This window comes from Larus michahellis, chromosome 3 (assembly GCF_964199755.1).
Source record: "Larus michahellis chromosome 3, bLarMic1.1, whole genome shotgun sequence".
Taxonomy (NCBI): Eukaryota; Metazoa; Chordata; class Aves; order Charadriiformes; family Laridae; genus Larus; species Larus michahellis.
Genome location: NC_133898.1, coordinates 128,858,121 through 128,877,272, shown reverse-complemented (window position 1 = coordinate 128,877,272; position 19,152 = coordinate 128,858,121). Strand labels below are relative to the sequence as shown.

Here is a 19,152-nt window from a genome sequence, read left to right as displayed (position 1 = left end):
TCATCCTTTCAGTGTCCAAAGTAGGATTGCTCTACTTGGTGGACCAGCTATGTGCAAGGAAGGAAGACATCTTGGTGGACCAGCTATGTGCAAGGAAGGAAGACATATAGGAACCCTGCCATGTTGGCTCAGGACACAAGAAGATATGAAGTGAATGATGCAGGGATGATGAACAGGCATGGATGTTCTGCCTCAGTGTTGAGATGGACGCAGTCTGCCCTGAAGAACCAGTTATGTTTTTCCCTCTGCTGTTCAGACTGTCCATCAGGGCTGCTATGGCACTAATCTGCTGGAGTCACTGTCAGCGAGTCTTTTATTTTCCAGATTCTTAGCTTGTGGCCAGGCGCTAAGGTGCAAATGGACTCCAGCTATGGTGTAGACTGCCCTTGCTGCAGCTGAGAGATGAGTTGCTGAGTAGAGATTGGGCATCCAGCATCCCAAGCTGATGGGCAACTCCTCCATCTCTCCAACACCCTGCTTCGCTGGCGTCCAAGGAAATAGCTGAGTTTGTGAAACACAAACATCAGGAAGGCATCCCTACCCAAATCCTCTGCTTTTGCAGCAGGGCATATTGAGAAAGCAGAAAGTAAGAGCCAGAGCTGGGCAGCAGTTGAGAAGAGAACGAACACAGCACGTCCCCCCTCAAGGGGCTGTGTTCTAGTGTCAGCCATTTAAATGATGCCTCTGCTGCGGTGTTCAAGTTGAGAGCTCTGCTACCCTAGGATCTCACCGTGGAGACAGCTGGGCATGTCTGGGAAGTAAATCCCACCTTAAATCACTGATCAGACTTGCCCAAATCTGTGCAATCACTAGGGAGGGACCTGGCACGCTCAGTTAAATGTTAAATGTTGAGTGGATGCATCCAAATCTGCCTGTGAGCTGAAGAAGGCAGTGGTCCAAGGAGGGGGGAAAAAAAGGTTCACATGTAATCCTGCAATGTGATCATGCAACGAGTGCCTTTCCCTGCATGACCACATCACGGGATCTCCTGCAAGTCCAGGTCTCCCGCAATGCCTGGCACCTGGAAGGAGCGGGGAGGTTGCACAAACACGCTCCAGCCCGGCGTTTCCTAATCCTGGAGCACTTGACTCTGCAACTGCAACGCTTCTTCCATCCTCCTATGCGCGGGGGAGGGAAGCAGGAATGTTTTCTAAGGTTGTAAAGTGCCCAACAGACAAATACACCCAAATCCCACACTCCAGCATTACCCAAGGGCCCCAGTCCTCATCTGCACTCACGAATGAATAGGACCAGGAACAGGAGCACACACGCTTCCACAGTGTCCCTCCAGCTCTTTGTAGCCTGCTTCCCTGGTGTGATTTTGGCCATGGTCAAGTGGCACTGATGCATCCAGGGCCCAGGTGAGGTTCAGGGTGAGGAAAGGCCAGGGTCCATTCACAGTCGGCTGTTTGGGTGCTCTTTTTGGAGGCTGAGAGAGTTTAGTGGGAAGGATGGACCAGCTGGGCTCAGAGCTGACCCGTTTATTTTCCTGCATAGAAGCATCCACGTGAGCCATCAGGACCTCTGGAACCGCCATGCCACTGGGGCACAGCAGGTGGCTGTCCCCTCTCCCAGGCCAGCTCTGAAGAGGACACATGGGACTTGCACTCGGCTGAGGCTTTCAGAAGTCTGTGCTGACAGCTGTGGAAAAGGAGACCAGTGGACGTGACTTTCTTCAAATCTGGCCTCTGTACTCTGTCTTGGTCACTCACGGGCAGCCTGATCATTTCTTCTCTGCCTTGGGCCATCGATCCCTTCTATGAACATTCCTTGGCCCTACTGTAAGGTCTGTCATCCTCACCTGGTCCAGCAGATCCTGTTGCCACTCCTTTCCCTTTTCCATTCCAGTCTCCGCTCCAGAAGGATCCTTCCACTAGTCTGGTCCTTTTCTCCAACATCTTCTGGTTCTTCATCCAACATTCATCCTTCCAGTCATGCTGTGCTCCTTCCTACCCTTCCTTGCCAGGCCATGGTTGTTCACACCCACCTCCTCCTTCCTTGGCTGCTTTCTCCAGCCTCTTTCACCATCTAGTCCTGTCCCCAGCACCTCAATGCCTTGTCTCCCATCTCACCCAGGCCGAGTCCCATCCCCCGCCTCCCACTCGCTGCTCGCAGTGCATGCCACCATTCCCACACCCACCCGACATCCCTTGGTGTCTCCCCGCCCAGCCTCTGGATAGCTTAAGCTGTTGAAACTCAACAACACACAAGTGCCCGTCTGCAGCACCTGCCCCCAGTGCCTGACAAATATTCCTGAACTGAATAATGAGCAAATCAAGTCTCAGCGCTCCTGAGGTAGAATGATACCCAGAGAGGAGGACTGGAGGTCTCCAGACTGAAAAAGAGGTGGCTAAAGGTGTGGGATATGATATATGGTTACAAAAATCACTCGTGGCCGAGAGAGGGTACATAAGGAATAATGCAAATGCAGAACTAGGGCATGAAACAAACCTGGTGGCAGGATCAAAGCAGCAGAGGGAGGTGGATCTCCACATGGAGTGGGGACGTGAAAGGAGATGAAATTTTCAACACCCAGCCAAGCAAATGTACGGAAGAAAAGTCCCACTGAGGTCAAGACAGAGAGTTCGCAGAGCCCTGAGCTGCAGATGGTCTGAAGATGGAGAGGGGCTGGGGTGGATCGCTCCGCTTGTCCCGTTCTTATATTCATCTTCACATGTGCTTTGCTTACCCAGTTGGAAACAAAATCATGGGCTGCATCAGCCTTCGGTCTGGCCAGGTGTGGTCTCTGTGTGCATATATATATGTCAATCTGTCATATCTCCTATGTGTATGTGTATATATACATATCTATCTCATATCACCTGTAAATGAGAGGCGTAGAATTGGGAATACCATCCCCTCCAGACCAGAGCTCATGGTGCACCTCGGTTCAGAGACAAATTAGACCTCAGGTCTCTGCTGCTGTGGAGAGGGCTGAGTGGGGACAACCTTGGTGGTACCGTGTGATCATAGAATCATAGAATCATTTAGGTTGGAAAAGACCCTTGGGATCATTGAGTCCAACCATTAACCCCACTCTACGAAGATCTCCCCTACACCATATCCCTTAACACCTCATCTAAACGAGTCTTAAACACATCCAGGGATGGTGACTCCACCACCTCCCTGGGCAGCCCATTCCAGTGTCTCACCACTCTTTCTGGGAAGAATTTTGTCCTAATGTCCAGCCTAAACCTACCCTGCTGCAGCTTGAAACCATTCCCTCTTGTTCTGTCGCTAGAGAAGAGACCAGCACCAACCTCTCTACAATGGCCTTTCAAGTAGTTGTAGAGAGTGATGAGGTCTCCCCTCAGCCTCCTCTTCCTCAAACTCAACAGTCCCAGCTCCTTCAATGGCTCCTCATCAGATTTATTCTCCAGACCCTTCACCAGCTTCGTTGCCCTCCTCTGCCCTCGCTCCAGCACCTCGATATCTCTCTCATATTGAGGTGCCCAGAACTGGACACAATACTTAAGGTGTGGCCTCACCAGTGCTGAGTACAGGGGGACAATCACCCCCCTCCTTCTGCTGGTCACACTATTTCTAATACAAGCCAGGATGCCATTGGCCCTCTTGGCCACCTGGGCACACTGCTGACTCATGTTCAGCCGCTTGTCGATTAGAACCCCCAGGTCCTTTTCTGCCAGGCAGCTCTCCAGCCACACTGCCCCAGGCTCAAGATGATGCTCAAGATGATGCTCAAGACAAGAAGCCTGGCCCTGACCGCAGAGAATCAAACAGCTGGCCCCAGGCCAAGGCTGCCGAGAAGCCTGTTTTAAACTAAGGTTTTCAGCATCCTCCCTGGATTTTGGCGGAGGCCCAAAAGGGTAGCGTGGAGACTCTTCATTTGACGGGGAAGCAAACCCAGCCTTTCCCACTCAAGCCGCAGAAAAATAAGACCCCAAAAGCAGCGTTTTGTTTCTCAAAACAAGAAGATAGGGGTGGTGGTTGTGAAGAAGGAATTTTGGTGCCTTAGCTGGTCAGGGGGACAGTGGGACCTGCTGTCCCTTGGTACCCGATGCCGCCCCGCTCCCTGGAATGCCGGGAGGGAGCAGCGGGATCGTGACTCAGCCCCCATGTGAGCAGGTTTCCTTCCTGCACGGCCAGCCCGGGCTTCTGATGTTTTGTTCGCAGTGAAGCTCTGGGGGCTGAGCAGGAGCTCCTGGAAATCAAAGGGAAAGAACAACATCTTGGGCTTGCCGAGGCGGGGTGCGTCCTGGCTGGCCAGGGAAGGGGGGGGACATTCGGGGTGCTGAGCGAAGAGAGGTGGAAGGAGGGCACGGGTCAGGTCTCCAGCATGAGCCTTCTTAACCCCAAACTCTCCCTGCACGCAGCAATGCTCCTCGGATGCCCTTCGGCTGCTGGCAGGGACCCTCATGGGCTCCCCGAGCTCCAAGGAGGAAGGGAAGGGGTTCAGGGGGGCCTCCAGTGCTGTCTCTGCCCCTCTGGGTGGGAAACAGGACCCCCAGCAGTCCCTCGTGCATTGAAATGGGAGTAAACAGGGGTGGGGAGGCAGCTCAGCTCCTGTTAACCACCCTGGACAGGAGATTGCCAGATTTTCTTTGTTTTCAAACTTCTCTCTATTAATGCCAAAGACAAAACTCTCAGTCAGAAGTTGGTCAATGCTAGCAAAAAAAAACGTCTCTAGACTCTTTGGTAGTGCCCAGACTCAGCTGTTTGACCCTGAGGCCCTCGGGTTGGTTTGGACACTTCCAAACCAGGCGGCCACATCCAAACCTTCCCTATGGATGCCCTTGTTACCCCCATCCCAGGGTTGGGGAAGGACTTGTTGGCCTGGGCACCACTGTGCTGGGGATTGTGATAATTTCAGTCTGGATGGTAGCGGTTGAGGGCAAAGGATCTTCCCTGGCCTAGTTTCTTGACTGGTATGAGCCTAGTGCAGGTCTCTCCATGTCCTTTCCATTGTCCAGAGATGACCCTGAACATGTACCAGCCTTCAGGCAGTGCAGAGGTTTCAGCTTGAGCCCTGTGGATGGTGCCAGAAGGGTGGCAGGAGCACACAAGCTGTATTCAAAAGAGGAGAGTCTGGCCAGCACTGGATTTCACTTGTATTTATTGCAAAAAGATGGAGAAGATCCCTATTTGCCTCATTCTCTCCATACCCACTGTGCAACCTCTCCCTCCTCCATAGCCAGCTGGGCACTGCTGGGCGGTTGGACCCAACTCTTCCACCATCCTCCCTCTTTCAACATCTCTGGCTCCTTGGGTAACAGAGGTGGGCAGGAGATAACGCTGGACCTTCAGCCACGGAGGCTGGTGTGGGTGGCCTTGGCTCCTGCCTTGAAGGGGTTCTTCTGAGCAAGTCCTTCCTGGGGGCCGCATCTCCTCCCGGTGGGCACCAGAGGTGACGTACCCGATTCAGCCGAGTGGGTTGTCACCAAGATGACTCTGAATTGACGCTGAGCCTAAGCCCATGGGGTTGAGCCTGCACTATCCAGCCCCGGGCTCTTCTCCTCAACTCCCCCTGCCTTTGCCTTGGCACCCTCCCACCCCAGCCCCAGCAGAGAGGGAGAGACCCCAGCCCACTCACAGCCCTCCTGCCCTGGCAGCCAAACCCTTCTCCCCCACCACCCACCTCCATCCCCTCGCCCCTGTTTTCACATTCCCAGCATTTACCCTCCCACACGTAGCCCTGGGGGAGCCGGAGGACTGTACACAGAGGGAGAAGTTATTTTTCCTTGACATAAACATCCAAGCCTTTCCTCGGCCCCTTCGCTTGAAACGTGGAGGTAGGACCTGGACTCATAACATCCGGCAGGAGGGGCTGGCCTTATCTGCCAGGAAACACTCAGCTCCGGATACATCCTCCCCTGCTCCCGGCACCCCAGCAGCTCCCATTGGCAGTGCCGGGCAGGAAACCACTCAGCAGCTTGTCTCATTCCCTCCTCTGGAGAGACGGGAGGGAGGGCCTGATCCTGTCCTCCCCGCGTGGAGCGGTGCGGTGGGGTTCGGAGTCGGGGTGGGATGGAGGCAAAAAGAGGTGGAAGGAGAAGGTGTTTACTCGTCAGCAGAAAGGGGTTGATGGGGGCAAAAGGGTTTTTTGGGGAGTTGGCGGTGTCGAGGGTGTCCCCTAGGCTCTGCCACTGATTTGCAGGGTGACCTCAGTTGAGTCTCCTCACCCCCTTCTCAGCCTCTACTTCCCTCCCCGTCTGCTTTGAGAGCGATGCAGGGGAAATACTCATCTCCCAGATAATTTAGTAGCAGCATCCAGAGCCCTCGCATGGGGTAGAGACCCTTTGTGCTAAGGGCAGCACAAGCACTTGGTCCTGCTCAAACCCTTGGTAAGAGACAGTTCATGGCCCAGCGCTGGACAGAAAAAGGGCGAGGGAGAAGGAAGTATTATCTCTATTTTACAAACAGGGAAACTGAGGCACAGAGCAGCCACCTGCCTGCTTGTCATCGGGGTCTACCCTTGCTCGGTGGCACTGGGACAAGGAGACGTGGCTGGTGGAGTGAGGATGGAGAGGAGTCACCACCTGCTCAAGGGAAGCAAAGGAAATTGCCCATCCCGGGAGGGACAGGGCATGACACACACCGCAGCTCCTGGCCAGCCCGAATCCCAGCACTATCCGGGAGGGTGACCTCATCCCTGCTCCCGACGCCCAGCACCGTGACCCACACAGCCACGGGGGCCAAGGGCTGGCCATGGCCACCGGACACCGGGGGCAGAGGACTCACACCCCGGTCACCTCCTGGCAAGGAGAGAACCTTGCCCTGGCCCAACCTGACACTCCTGAGTGGGAGCCCGAACATGGTGTGAGGTCATTTTATCCCTTCCTGCAGCCCTGACTTGATCTTCCTGCTGGTTCCCAGCCCGTCCCAGCCTGGAGAAAGCAACCCTCAAACCACAAGGCTCCTCGGCATGCACAGAGACAGCCTTGGGCTTGCGGGTTTGGGATGGGGAGGGAGGAGAAACGTGCCCAGGGCTGACACAGAATGAGCCCTGCTCGGGGTGGAGACCCCCGCAACATCCATAAACCACCATGACCATAAATCCTCTGCAGGAACATCTGCTTTCCAAGCAAAAAAAGGCTCCTTCCCACCTCTGCCAGCCACTTATTTTCCCGCTGGTCCCTGCAGCGATGCCCTGCATCCCAAAAATGCGATGAGGGGCGGGAGGCAACCCGCAGCGTTGCATTTCCCATCCCGCCGGGGAAGGGACGGATGGCTCCGCTCCCGAATTTCATCTCAGCTGCCGGTGTCCTGGGAAGTGGGAGCCGGCTGCTCCCGGCGCTGGGCGTGTGCCCGGATCCGGCCGGCGAGCCCTGGCTCCCAGGGAGCCGCACCTCGCCTTGGCTGCGGCTCCCAACGCCCGCGGGGGGCCCCGGCTCCCGGTTGGGGCCTGTAGCTGTTCCTGACGTGCAGAGAGCACGGGGACACGCTCTCACCTCTCCTCACGTGGCTCCAGGTTGAGCAAGCGGGGACAGGCTCGGCTCATGGGAGTCTCTGTGCATCCCAGCCCGGCCGGCTGCTCGGGGCTGGGATTCATGGAGAAACCCCTTTTCCCGGAGAAACCAGTCCCTGGACACCACCGTATGCGCCGCTGGGAGCTCTTGGTGTGGGCTTTGCCTCCGCCAACCCCGAACGTGACTCTCTCTGCAATAATGGAAGCAGGGAAAAGGCTCGCGGGGTGTTTCAGTCGATCCCATCGCTGCTCGGGGCTCGGGGCAGGACAGGAGGGAGCAGCCAGCGTCCCGGAGAGGGGGTCCCATCTGGGGGATGAATGCAAGAGCCCGAATCAGGCACGCTGGTGGCAATACCCAAAGCTGATCTTACTGGAGGGGCCGGGGCGGTCGAGCTCTCTGCTTCTTCTCCAAGACGGTTTGAAAACTCATTACACCGTTCTCAGCCGCCCCTGCAGCAGAGCTGGCAGAAAGGGATGTTTGCAGAGCGCCCTGGGGTGGCTGCCCCTCTGATGCCCTGCGGTGGGTGACCCTCTGATGCCCTGGGGTGGGTGCCCCTCTAACAAGAGCCTGCTTGGAAGGGAGCAGTCCCCTTGATTTGCTGGTCGAAAGGCAGATCCAGGTTTGGGCACAGGCACCCAGGCCACCCCTGGTATGAACGATGTTTAATGTGCTTCTGGAGCTCTGCGAGCATCCCCCGGGCCTGGGGCACCACAGGGATCGTGGGCAGAGCAGGAGGTGGGAGGAGCAGGACTTCTCCGGCCCTGCTCCTGGCATGGTCCCACGTGAGTCAACGCCGCTGGGCGGAGAGGCCAAACATGGCACCTCCATCCCTCCAGCCCCATCGGGCTGGTTCACAAACCCTCTTGGAAGAGCGACGCTGCCCCACCTGGGCTGCTGCACCAGCTGTCCAGCATGGCACCGAGCACCATGCCCTTGTGCTGTGATGGTGCAAGAGCCACCACAGTCCACGGTGCCAGCAGGACACCCAAAGGCCTCCATTTCATCCCCCCTTAAAGGGAAACCAGTTGCATATGGCCAAGCGATGGGCAAAGGAAGAGGTGGCACGTGGGGGATGGAGGAGGACCGTAAGCACAGGACAGGGGCATACTGGTGCCCCCCCAAACACTCACACAGCCTTCCACCTTCTGAGACCACGGGCTCCCTGAGTCAGAGATAAGTCATTTATGGGAGGCAAGCCAGCCCAGTTGGGTTGGGTTGGGTTGCATTGAGTGACCTCTGGAGAACCCTTCCAGCCAACACGCATAGGCGGGCATCACAAAGTGCATTAAAAAACTCTCTCCTCCACTTTTTAGGGCCAAGCAGGAGAACGCAGCCTGGGAGGACACTGCACTGTGAGGTGCGTGTGGGTCAGCCTCAAGGGTGGCAAGGACACAGCCTGATTTAATGTCTGGCAAGAGCAGGCCGTGATGTTGGTCCATGGGCCACAAGGAGGACTAAGCTTTTCTCTTCGCTAGTGACACTTGAAGGCCACCCCTCACCCTACAAGACCACCCATCACGCAGCACCCCAAATTTGACCCACGCTGTTTCTGAGGCCCCATTGCCTTGATCCGCATTTGCGCCAAGGACCCTTCAGGTGGCCCTTGCACTGTGGAGCATCCTAAACCGTCCATCAAGGCCGTATTTAGGAGAAAGGCCATATTTAGGAGATGGCAAAAGCGGGATCAAGGCCATCAAAGTGACTTGCTTCCCCGGAGACACACCGTGAAAAGCGAAGGTACGCGCGCATCCTGCCTCGAGTGGGTTTGTTAGAAAGCAGTCCACAATTTGTAAAGATAACCACAGATCTTTTTTTATTTAAAAAAAAAAAAAAAAAAAAGGAAGTAGAAAAGTTTGGCTGAAAATACCACCAACAACAAAACAAAATTAAAAAAATAGCACTCGCACAGGAAATGTTTCTGTTTTGAAAACTTTGTCAATAGCTACAGCAATTTAAATCATAAAACAATCATTGTATAAAAACATTTATTTAAATTAAATATTTTATGCAAACTCATATCTACACTCATTCAAAATGCATAGAGTCACACAAAAAAGATGGAATGTATTAGCTTAAAAACCTGTGAAGTTGTGGGTTTGGTTTGTGGGGTTTTTTTTAAGTATTATTTGCAATTATTATTAATACACGCTTGGGACTGAAACCAGAAAATCATAGTCACGCTACTAACTAATCATTACCAAGTGCCATACAGTAAACACTAAGATTAATCATGTCATATAACTGATTTAAAATAAAGCTTCATCTTTATGAAAAGGAAGAGAACTCGAGCAATACAAAATCCGAGGAGGAGGAATAATGGCAGGAATAAATCAATGTACAGCTTTATTACAAGCAATAATAAGCCGGAGTTAGAAGAGGCATTGGGCACCGCGGCTCGAAACGTGAAGCCTTCGCCTTCGAAGGGTGTTTGATTAAAAAAATAAAAACACGTGTCTGCTACATCATCACCTCTTTGCCCCAAGTGCTCGTCCCAGGCCGCGCTCCGGGGAGGGCGGCTCCGCTGGGGGGCCGAGGGGAAGCCATGGCGGGGGACGCGGATGCCGGCCGCATCCTGCTTTTTCCAAGCCCTGCTCTTACACTCCTCGGGAAGGCGCAAAGCTGAGCGCCCCGGGGGGCTGGCTGCCCCCCTGCCGCCCCCCGCCGCGCATCCCCAGGGATAGCCCGGCAGCATCCCTGGTGTCCCCTCCCCTTTAGGATTGAAGCCCCCAACTCCAGGTCTGGGGGCGGGGGGACGAGGCAGGTTTCGCCCCCACCGGCGCACGGGCTGCCGCAACGCCGACGCCAGCAGCCGAGAGTGGCTCGCAGACCCTTTACCAAAATCTTCCCTTCCCCCCCGCCCCATCCCTCGCCTTTTCCCTTTCCAGGGGGATTTTTGCCCCTGACAAGACTTCAGAGCTGCCGTTTTGGGGGGTGGGGGGGGGATTGCTGCCGCCCTCCCGACTCCAAAGCAGAGCTGGGGGTGCCCCGAAACGACAGGCAACCTTCCCACGCTGCCGGGAGCATCTCTGCTTTGGAAGAGGGACTTGGCCCAAGGGTTTCGGCATTGGGAAATGCCCTCCCCGGCCCCGCTGGGAGCAGGGCACCCCAGGCTTTGCACCGGTGGTGAGCTGACGACCGAAATCCTTTACCTACGCCACCGAGGAGACTCCGCAGCCCTCACGGTTCGGACTCGGTCACCCTGAGGGGTGGTGGCGAGCGACGTCTCCGGGCAGCAACGCCTGGTAATACTGTGTCGGGTCCTTCCTGGGCCCCGGCCGGGGGTCTAGGAGACGCTGTAGTTATTGTAGTAGGTGGCCGTGGCATCGGCGAGGACGGAGATGAGGCTGGTCTCGGAGGCGTGGGAGCTGCCGGACGCCGGGACGTGTCCGTTGACCAAGACGCCGCCGTGGTGGTCGCCGTGGCCGGGGTTGTTGAGATATTGGTCGAACTCGTTGCGGTCCATCTCCCCCAGGAGCTCGGCTTGGCTCAGCTGGTCCAAGGTGTCAAAGCCGTGGTGGTCGGGTGGCGGGGAGAGCTGGCCCAGGTGGGCATGGAGGCTGGGGGGGGCCAGGGAGGGGAAGGCGGGCGTGTAGTAGCTGGGAGGAGGAGGAGGAGGAGGAAGAGGAGTGCAGCTGGAGGCCGGGGGGATCATGCAGGTGGCCGGCTGCGGGATGGGGCTGAGAGGGTGGTGGTTGCACGGGAGGGAGCTGCCTGCGTACTCCGGGGAGTAGGTGGCTCCGGCGAGGTGGGAGCGGTGATGCTCCTCGGGGCAGGGCGAGGAGAAGAAGCTCTGCTCGGGGTCTATGGCGTCCAGCGGAGACATCTCCGGGGGGGTGGGCAGCCCGTAGGGGTAGGTGTCCACGCTGGTGCTGCTGCCGCTGCTGCTGCACGGAGCTTCCCGGTATCCCCGGCCGGCCGGCAGCCCCGGGCGAGGCGGGTACTCACCCGGACCCTCTTTCTCCCCCCCGGCCCGGCCGCAGGTCCGCTTCTCCGGCACGGCGTTTTGGTCCCGCGTCAGGTTGCCCAGCAAAAAACCGGGGTCCACCCGCTTGCAGATGCGCTTGACCTGCTTCTTGCGCCGGGGCCGGTATTTGTAGTTGGGGTAATCTTGCATGTGCTTCACCCGCAGCCGCTCGGCCTCCTCCACGTAGGGACGCTTCTGCGAGAGGCTCAGAGCCTTCCAGGACTTGCCTGAAACGGAGAAAACTCCCCTTAGCGCCCACGGAGGCCGTATTGGGGGAGGGAGCCGGGGGGGGGGAAGAGTGCTCCCTCCAAAAATTGGCAGGCACGCAACCCAAGGACAAAGTCGGGGCTCCCAATATCCCAGCTGGCGCATGGAGGACGCAGCCCGCACACCCCGCGGGAGGACAGGACGGCAGCAGGAGGGTGAAGAAGAGGGGGACTGAAGCCACCATAGGTCCACCGAGTCCCCCATCCCAAGTCCCCGAACCGGGGTGGGGGGAGGTGTCAGGGTTAGCTGAGCCCCGCTTCAAATAAATCACAGAATCAGAAAAGGGTTTAGGTTGGAAAGGACCATAATCAGGGCAAATAAACCTCCCCCCCAGCTCCACGGCTTGATCCTGCAGTGCCTCTCTGGGACGGAGAGCCCCGACGCTGAGCGGGGACGGCCGAGGCCATGCCCGGCTGAGCAGGGGGTCAGGACGTGGCGTCCCTTGGACGCGTCCCAGCCTGTGCCCTGCTGGGACACGCACCGGGACGCGGCGAGACCCGGGCACCGTGACCTCGCTGCTCCCTGTTTGAGATACGCAAAATGTCCCCAAGATACAGGACGGAGAAGCAGCGGCGGGGCCGGGGGGGGGGTGGGGGGTCGCATCCCACGGTGGGGCTGCCCCAGGGCTGTCCCTCAGGGTAGAGGGAGAAATGAGGATACGGATGCCTTCGCGCTGCCGAAGGGACAGCAGAAATGACACGGATAAGCAGAGACGCTGCGTGGCGAAGCAGCGAGGAGAAAACCCAAAGCAGCAAAGAAAACACCACAAAACTGTGCGGGGAAACAGAAACTTTGGGGGAGAGGCCGGACAGCAAAGCTGTGTTGCGATTCCGGCAGCTCTTTCTCAGGCCGTCTGGGCTGGTTGTTTCTGTTTGCCCGCTTGGTTTTGCATAAAATTTAAGGATTGGGATAAGGGGGAAACCGGATGGGGAGCGGGAGACAAATGTGTATTCAAAATGGGTTGTGATCCCTTAAAAAGAAACAGCAGAAACACCCCACCACCCCCTGGACATGCAATATCGGGGTGGGCTAGTAAGTTGGGGGACAAAGTGAGACAGCAAAGACAGGCCAGGGAAATTTGAGGGTCCCTCCTTGCGCTGCACCGGGGGATCCCAGGCACTGGCAGCCTGGGGGTCTGCACCTCGGGGGGGTTTTACCCTCGGTGGGTGCCTGTCCCCCGGGGTGTGGGAGACCACCAGGCTTCGCACCCTGTGAGGGGTGGCCGGGGGGGGCTGCACGCACCCAGAGTGTGGGTCACCGCTGGGGTTTGCGCCCTGGGTGTCCGCTCCCTTGGGGTGCGGGACCCCGTCGGGATTTGCACCCCACAAGGTAGCCCGGTGGATGTTGCCGCAGGACTTCGGACCCGGGCTTTGCACCCCACAGCGTGGCCATGTGGGTGCCCACCCCCTGCCTGCCGGACATGTCTGTATCCCATGGGGAGGCCGGGAGGATGCAGGCACCCCAAGGAGCTGGTGCCAGACCCTCGCAGGGGTCCCCGCGGGGTGGCAGGGAGGGTGCACGGGTCCCCATGCAGGCAGGGTTTGCACCCCATGGGATGGCCGATGGGTGCATGGGTGCCCACCCCGGGGTATTGGATCCAGAGAGGGTTTGGACCCCATGGGATGTCTCGGTGGGTGCAAGGGTGCCCACCCCAGGGATCTGGACAGGGTTTGCACCCCATGGGATAGTGGATGGATGCCCACTCCCGTTAAATCGGGTAAATACCCAGGGGTATTGGATCCAGAGAGGGTTTGCACACCATGGGATGGTAGATGAGTCCATGGGTGCCCAGCCCAGGGGTATTGGATCCAGAGAGGGTTTGGACCCCATGGGATGTCTGGGTGGGTACATGGGTACCCACCCCAGGGGTATTGGATCCGGACAGGGTTTGCACCCCGTGGGATGGCGGATGGGTGCCTGGGTGCCCACCCCCGGGGGTATTGGATCCTGATAGGATTCGCACCCCTGAGGATGCCCGGGTGGGTGCACGCACCGCAGGCTGCCAGACTCGGAGCAAGGTTTGCACCCCCGGGGATGCCCAGGTGGGTACGTGGGTGCCCACCCCCGGGGTACTGCATCCGGAGAGGGTGTTTGCACCCCCGGGGATGCCCGGGGAAGTACGTGCATGCCCACCCCCAGGGCACTGGATCCGGAGAGGGTTTGCACCCCGCGGGATGCCCGGGGTGTGTGTGTGTGGGGGGGGGGGGGTGGGGGGGTGCGCGGACGCCCATCCCCGGCGTATTTGGATCCGGACAGGTTTCGCACCCCCGGGGATGCCCGTTTGGATGCAGGGGCGCCCACCCCCGGGGTGACACACACATTCCCCCCCCCCCCCTCCCCAAAAACCCCGCACCCCTCCCTTCTCCTCACCGAGCATCTTGCTGAGCTCCGCGTTGTGCAGGTCGGGGTTCTGCACCGCCAGCCGCTTCCTCTCGTCCTTCGCCCACACCATGAAGGCGTTCATGGGCCGGCGGATGCGGCTCTCGGAGCTTTTCTCTCCCGCCGGACAACGCTGGGGGGGCCCCGGAGGCAGCCCCTCGCTGGCGTCCCCCTCCAGCCGTTCCGGCCAGCGGTAGGTGCCGAGCAGCGCAGCCATGGCCCGGCCCCGCGGCCGCCCCCCTCCCCGCCGCCAGCCCCGACCCCGACCCGCCTCTGCCCCGCCGCGCTGCGCTGCCCTCGGGGGTCCCCGCGCAATCCCAGCCTCCCGCCCGGCCTCCCCCGTATTTATCAGCTCCTTGGAAAGGAAAAAAAAAAAAAAGAAAAAAAAAAAAAAAAAAGCCCACACCAAAAAAAAAAAAAAAAAAAAAAACCCAACACCTCCTCCAATGACACCGAAGGGACTCGCTGCTCCTCCTTGTTTGCAAACTCCGTGAGCCCCGGCCAGGATGGAGCGGGGGAGAAAAAAACTTCTCCCCACCCTCTGCCCAGCACACACCCCCCCCACCTCTTCCAGGAGAGGGGAAAGGGAGGCAGCACCCCCCAACACACACACCCCCCCCCGACCCAATTCTGCTCCCCCCCCCCCCTTCCCCCTTTTATCATTATTAATTATTATTATTTTGTGAAGGGGAGGGAGGAGGGAGCTGGAAACGGCCCTGCCACCCCTGCACAGCCCCCTCCTCGCCACCCCCCCCCGCAACTTTTCACACCCTGACCCTTCAAGGGTGAGGGAAACACAGAGAGAGGAGATGAGGGCACTGAGATTTTTTTTTTATTTTTTTTTAGGATGGTCTAGGAAGAAAAGCAAAATGGTTCCAAACTGAAGGTCCCCCATAAGGGTGCAAAAGATCCCCCCCCCCCCCCCCCAGTCCCCTCCCCAGGGTTCGGCAAGCTGCGACATGCCTGTTCGCAAGGGGAAATCAAGGTACGGGTCCTGCAGGTCCCCCTTTTCCCCCACACCCCCTGCTTTAACCGCTAGTCCTGGCTGGGCTTTGCCACCCCGTGTGAGTTTTCACCCAGTTACCCCGAATTCCCAGGTCCCCTCCTATGGGAGGCAGACTGGGATCCGGTGAACTGCTGGTGGGTGCTCGTCCAGCCTGGATGGCTCCTGGGTGAGCTTTGCAGGGACCACGCGGGGCAGGGGACGCGGGGCTGGGCAGAGCCCAGAGGGGCTACAACATCCCCAGTTGGTCCCCAGTGCCCGACACTGGGAACACTGGGAGGCGGAAGGCCGGTCTGATGCTTTTTCTCGCTGCGGCGTTTTATGGAGCGCTGCCCCATCCTGCAAAGCCACCTCAGCCCGGCTGGGATGGAAGCACCACCGTCACGCAACGGTATTTCCCACTAACCCCCAGTTTGGTGCTCCTGAGGGCAGGAACGTCACCCCCGAAGAAGTGTTCCCCCAGCTGGGACGAAGGATGTCCAGGAAGGCGGTGGGTTCAAAAACCCCCACCCGGACCCCTTTGCCCAGTTCATCCCTGCAATTTGCCCCGAGGAATATATTTAGTGGCTCGATTCCTTTATGATTCTGACCCCCTGACATGGGCTGCAGCGGCTCCTCTTTGACCGACGGTGGATTTCCTCTCCGCCCTGCCCAGAAAGCCGAGAGATGGGAAGGCATTTCCTCGGGCCGGCCGGCCGCTGCCCCGTCTAACCCATCCACCCAGGGGGGAAAAAACCACCCAGCGCGGATCCCAAGCCGGTGGCGGGGGGACGTTTGTGCAGGTCGGCAGCGATTTACCACGTGCCCTGGGTGTTCCTATTGACTCTTGTCAGATTACGAGTGATGGAGAGCGCGGTATGTAAACGTGAGCTGCCGGGGTGCCGGATCCGCCCGGGTTTCCTGGTCTGTCCCCTCGCTTTGCGCAGGAACGGGATCCCTGCGGTTCTGGTTTCTCGCGGGTTAGGGCGATTTGGGGGTCCGGAGAGTTGGAAGCTGCCAACTTCGCTTCCAGCCGGAGCGACAACTGCCCTTTCCGAGCTTTTCCTCGGGACCGAATTAAAACCCCGCGGAAGCAACGACATTTTCCAAAGGAACTGATTAAATCTATTAAGCTATTTACAAGTGGGCTCCATGAGGGCCGCGTTATCTGGGAATACAACAGGAAGGCAACTTCTCTTAAATCTAAAAGGCGCAGGAGATTTCCTGGTCTCGGGACAGATTTATAAACCCTTTCCACAGGCGGACACGCAGGCAGGCACATAGCAACTGCCTTTCATCTGGGGTTTCGGATACATCCCGTGCCGTCCCGGTTCTCTCCGTAAATCCCATCCCATCATGCCTGGAAGCGCCGGGATGGGGCAGGGAGGGAGGACGCCAAACACCCCCCCCACCCCCACCCCCGTCCTGCCCCCGACAAGTCTCCCGGGTGCATTTTGCAGTTGGCAGCAAGAGGTTGGGGAAGAAAACCCGCAGCATCCTTTTTATTTTTTGTTTTTAATTTTGATTTCCCTTTAGTAAGGCTTGAAGCCGGGGAAAAAAAAAAAAACAACACAAAAAAAAACCCCCAAACCCCGCAAGGTTTTATTTTGAACACGGCAGTGTTATTTTTCAACCCTCGGGATGCACAGGGCCTGGATATCGTCATTATTATAAAAATAACCACCTCTACGCGCCGAGGCCCTGGAGGCCAGAAAATTTTTAGTAGTAGTAGTACAATATATCCCCTCAAGGGGAAAAACAAAAAAAGGGAGAGACGAATTCCACCCGAGGCCTTTTACACGACAGGCGGCACCGCTTTTCCAAGGATGGGAGATTTTTTTCCGAGGGTTTTCCGGGCGAGGAGAAAGCAGGGACGGGATCCGCGTTCAACCTCCTGCCTCCGCCGCGGGTGCCCGGGGGCTGTCGGAGCCCCTCGGTGGGTTTTTCCAGGTCCTCGCTCTTCCCCCTTCCAGCGGGGGCTGGGGGGGGTAACATCGATTGACCTCCCCCGGGTACCACGGGGTGGGGGGGGTGGGGGGGCAGAAAACTCAAGGGGGTTTTTCGGAAGGGGTGAAAATACCGTAAAAATATTTCTCGTTTGGATTTTCACCCCAGCTGGAAGACAGCGCCTTCCTAGGGACACCCCCCCGCCAGGCCACATTGTGAGTGCAAATAATAATAATAAACAACACTTTTTTTTTTTTTTTTTCCCATTCTTCTTTTTTTTTTTGCTTTCTCCCCCCTCTCCTTTAGCACCTGGCATTCTGATCGCATTAGTAAGACGGGTTTCACTCCGCTGCCCGACCTAAAATGCTGGTTAAACCTGTCCTGTAGGAAGCTCCCGCCTTACATAAAGGCAGCCGGGGCCATGTGAAAATGCCACCTTTTAATTGCGACCGCATGAGGGGAATTAGCAGCAGCCTGGAAGAACTCATCTTGACTTTTTTATTTATTTATTTATTTATTTTTTTAAATTTTTTTTTTTTTCATGCTTCCCTTCCCCGTTCTGGTGGAACGCTTACCTGTATCTGGGGCACAGGAAGAAGCGGAGCTCTCCCAGGGCTTTGAGAGCGGGGAAATTACGGCTAAAAGCTACAAGCTAAAATAGACCGAGCAGACAAAGAGGGGAAGAAAAGCTTTGTTCTCCCCCATTTTCGCGGATGGGGAACGGTGGCAGCAACTCCCCTGGGGCAGGGAGAAAAATCCCCGGCCGAAGCCGTACAGGCGAGACCGTCCCCGCTCCCGAAAAAACATCCCCTTTTAGCCTGGGTCTGACACCTGGAGTTTGACTCGGTTTGCAAACGGCGGGGGCTGTTTTCACTAAATAACCTCCCCCCTGCTCCTGCTTCGGAGACATTAAAATGTGTGAGAAAAGTGCAAAGCCGAAATTAGCCCAATATTCACATGTTCCTTAATTATTGAGGAAGCCCTCGTCTCCCAAGGGCAGTTTTCGCGGAGGCAGCCGGGGGGTTCCCAGCAGAAGAGCCGCGTCCCGGGGGGTGCAGCTCCCACCCAGGACAGAAGACCCAACCCGTCCTCCCCGTGTCCACCAGCCTTTCCCCAGGGATTCCTACTGGGACCGTTTGGAGGAGAAGCCAGAGTTTTCCCCTTTTCACCCCGCAACAAAAAATGTAGGCGAAAAAAAAAGCTAAAATTTTCAGAGCGCGCACACTCAGGGCACTTGTTACTTCTGCTCTTATTATTTTTAAACCGTGGCTTTAAGAGTGAGAAAAATAAATGTATTTTAGTGCCTTTAGGTTAAAAGGGGCTAGCGGAATTTCCCTCTTGCACTTCAAAATTAATAAAAACGGATTAAGATTAGTAAAAAAAAAAAAAAAAATCGAGTGACTCAGAAGCAGAATTTTAAGTTCTGACTTGCTGAGAAATCGTGCTTCAATTTGGCTTCGGAGCAATTTACCCGCTTCTGCCACCACAAAAGTTTATTTTTACCATATTCCCCAGTCCTGCATCACTAAAGGTTTCTTTATAGTTTGTTTATCCCTGCACGGGACAGGTACGGAGCCTCGGTCAGTGTCCGAGTACTCCGTGAGCTCAGATCCTCGGCCACTAACACCACGCGGATGAGACTGATAAACCTTTGCGTAATTAGGGTTCTCCTGCCCAGGAACGAGGTGAGATTGATACACCTTCACGTAATTAGGGTTCTCCTGCCCAGGAAGGAAGAGGAACGAGGCAAAGAACCGCTTCAGATGCGAGCAATCCTCACGCTGTTTGAGGACGCGCCGTTCCAAGATCTTTTTTTGAAGCCAGGCGTGATGCCACGCCGTGTTTCCAATAGACTTTGTGTGGTTTTCCTCTCTTCTCGGAGCTTCCTTCCTCCTCGTAGTGCCGGCAGGTTTGGAGGTTTCATGACGTAAATTGTGCCTTTTGAAGGTGGATGCTTCAAGAACTTCAATCTTGTGTTTAAACAGGAGAAAACGGGTTAATTACATTGGGGCGTTCAGCTCATTTTCAATGCCGAGAGCTGATTATTTGAAAGAAGTCAGCACCAGAACCACCTTCTGCTTAAAGGACAACGGCATTAATTGAAGGCGATGCTGAACGTGATGAGCCCCCAAGTGCATTTCTTGAGGTTCACCAAGCAGCTGCGTCTCAGATCCTGTCTAAAGGAC

General features: G+C 56.7%; 1 protein-coding gene across 1 annotated transcript; it reads right to left on the bottom strand.

Moving 5' to 3' along the window:
* Positions 1-8,853: 8,853 nt before the first annotated feature.
* On the bottom strand, positions 8,854-14,898 carry SOX7 (SRY-box transcription factor 7). The gene is made up of 2 exons (XM_074582115.1): positions 14,029-14,898; positions 8,854-11,618 (listed from the first exon to the last, which is right to left on the bottom strand). Exons 1-2 carry the CDS (start codon positions 14,252-14,254, stop codon positions 10,711-10,713), a joined length of 1,134 nt encoding a protein of 377 aa, XP_074438216.1. The 5' UTR covers positions 14,255-14,898; the 3' UTR covers positions 8,854-10,710.
* Positions 14,899-19,152: the final 4,254 nt, after the last annotated feature.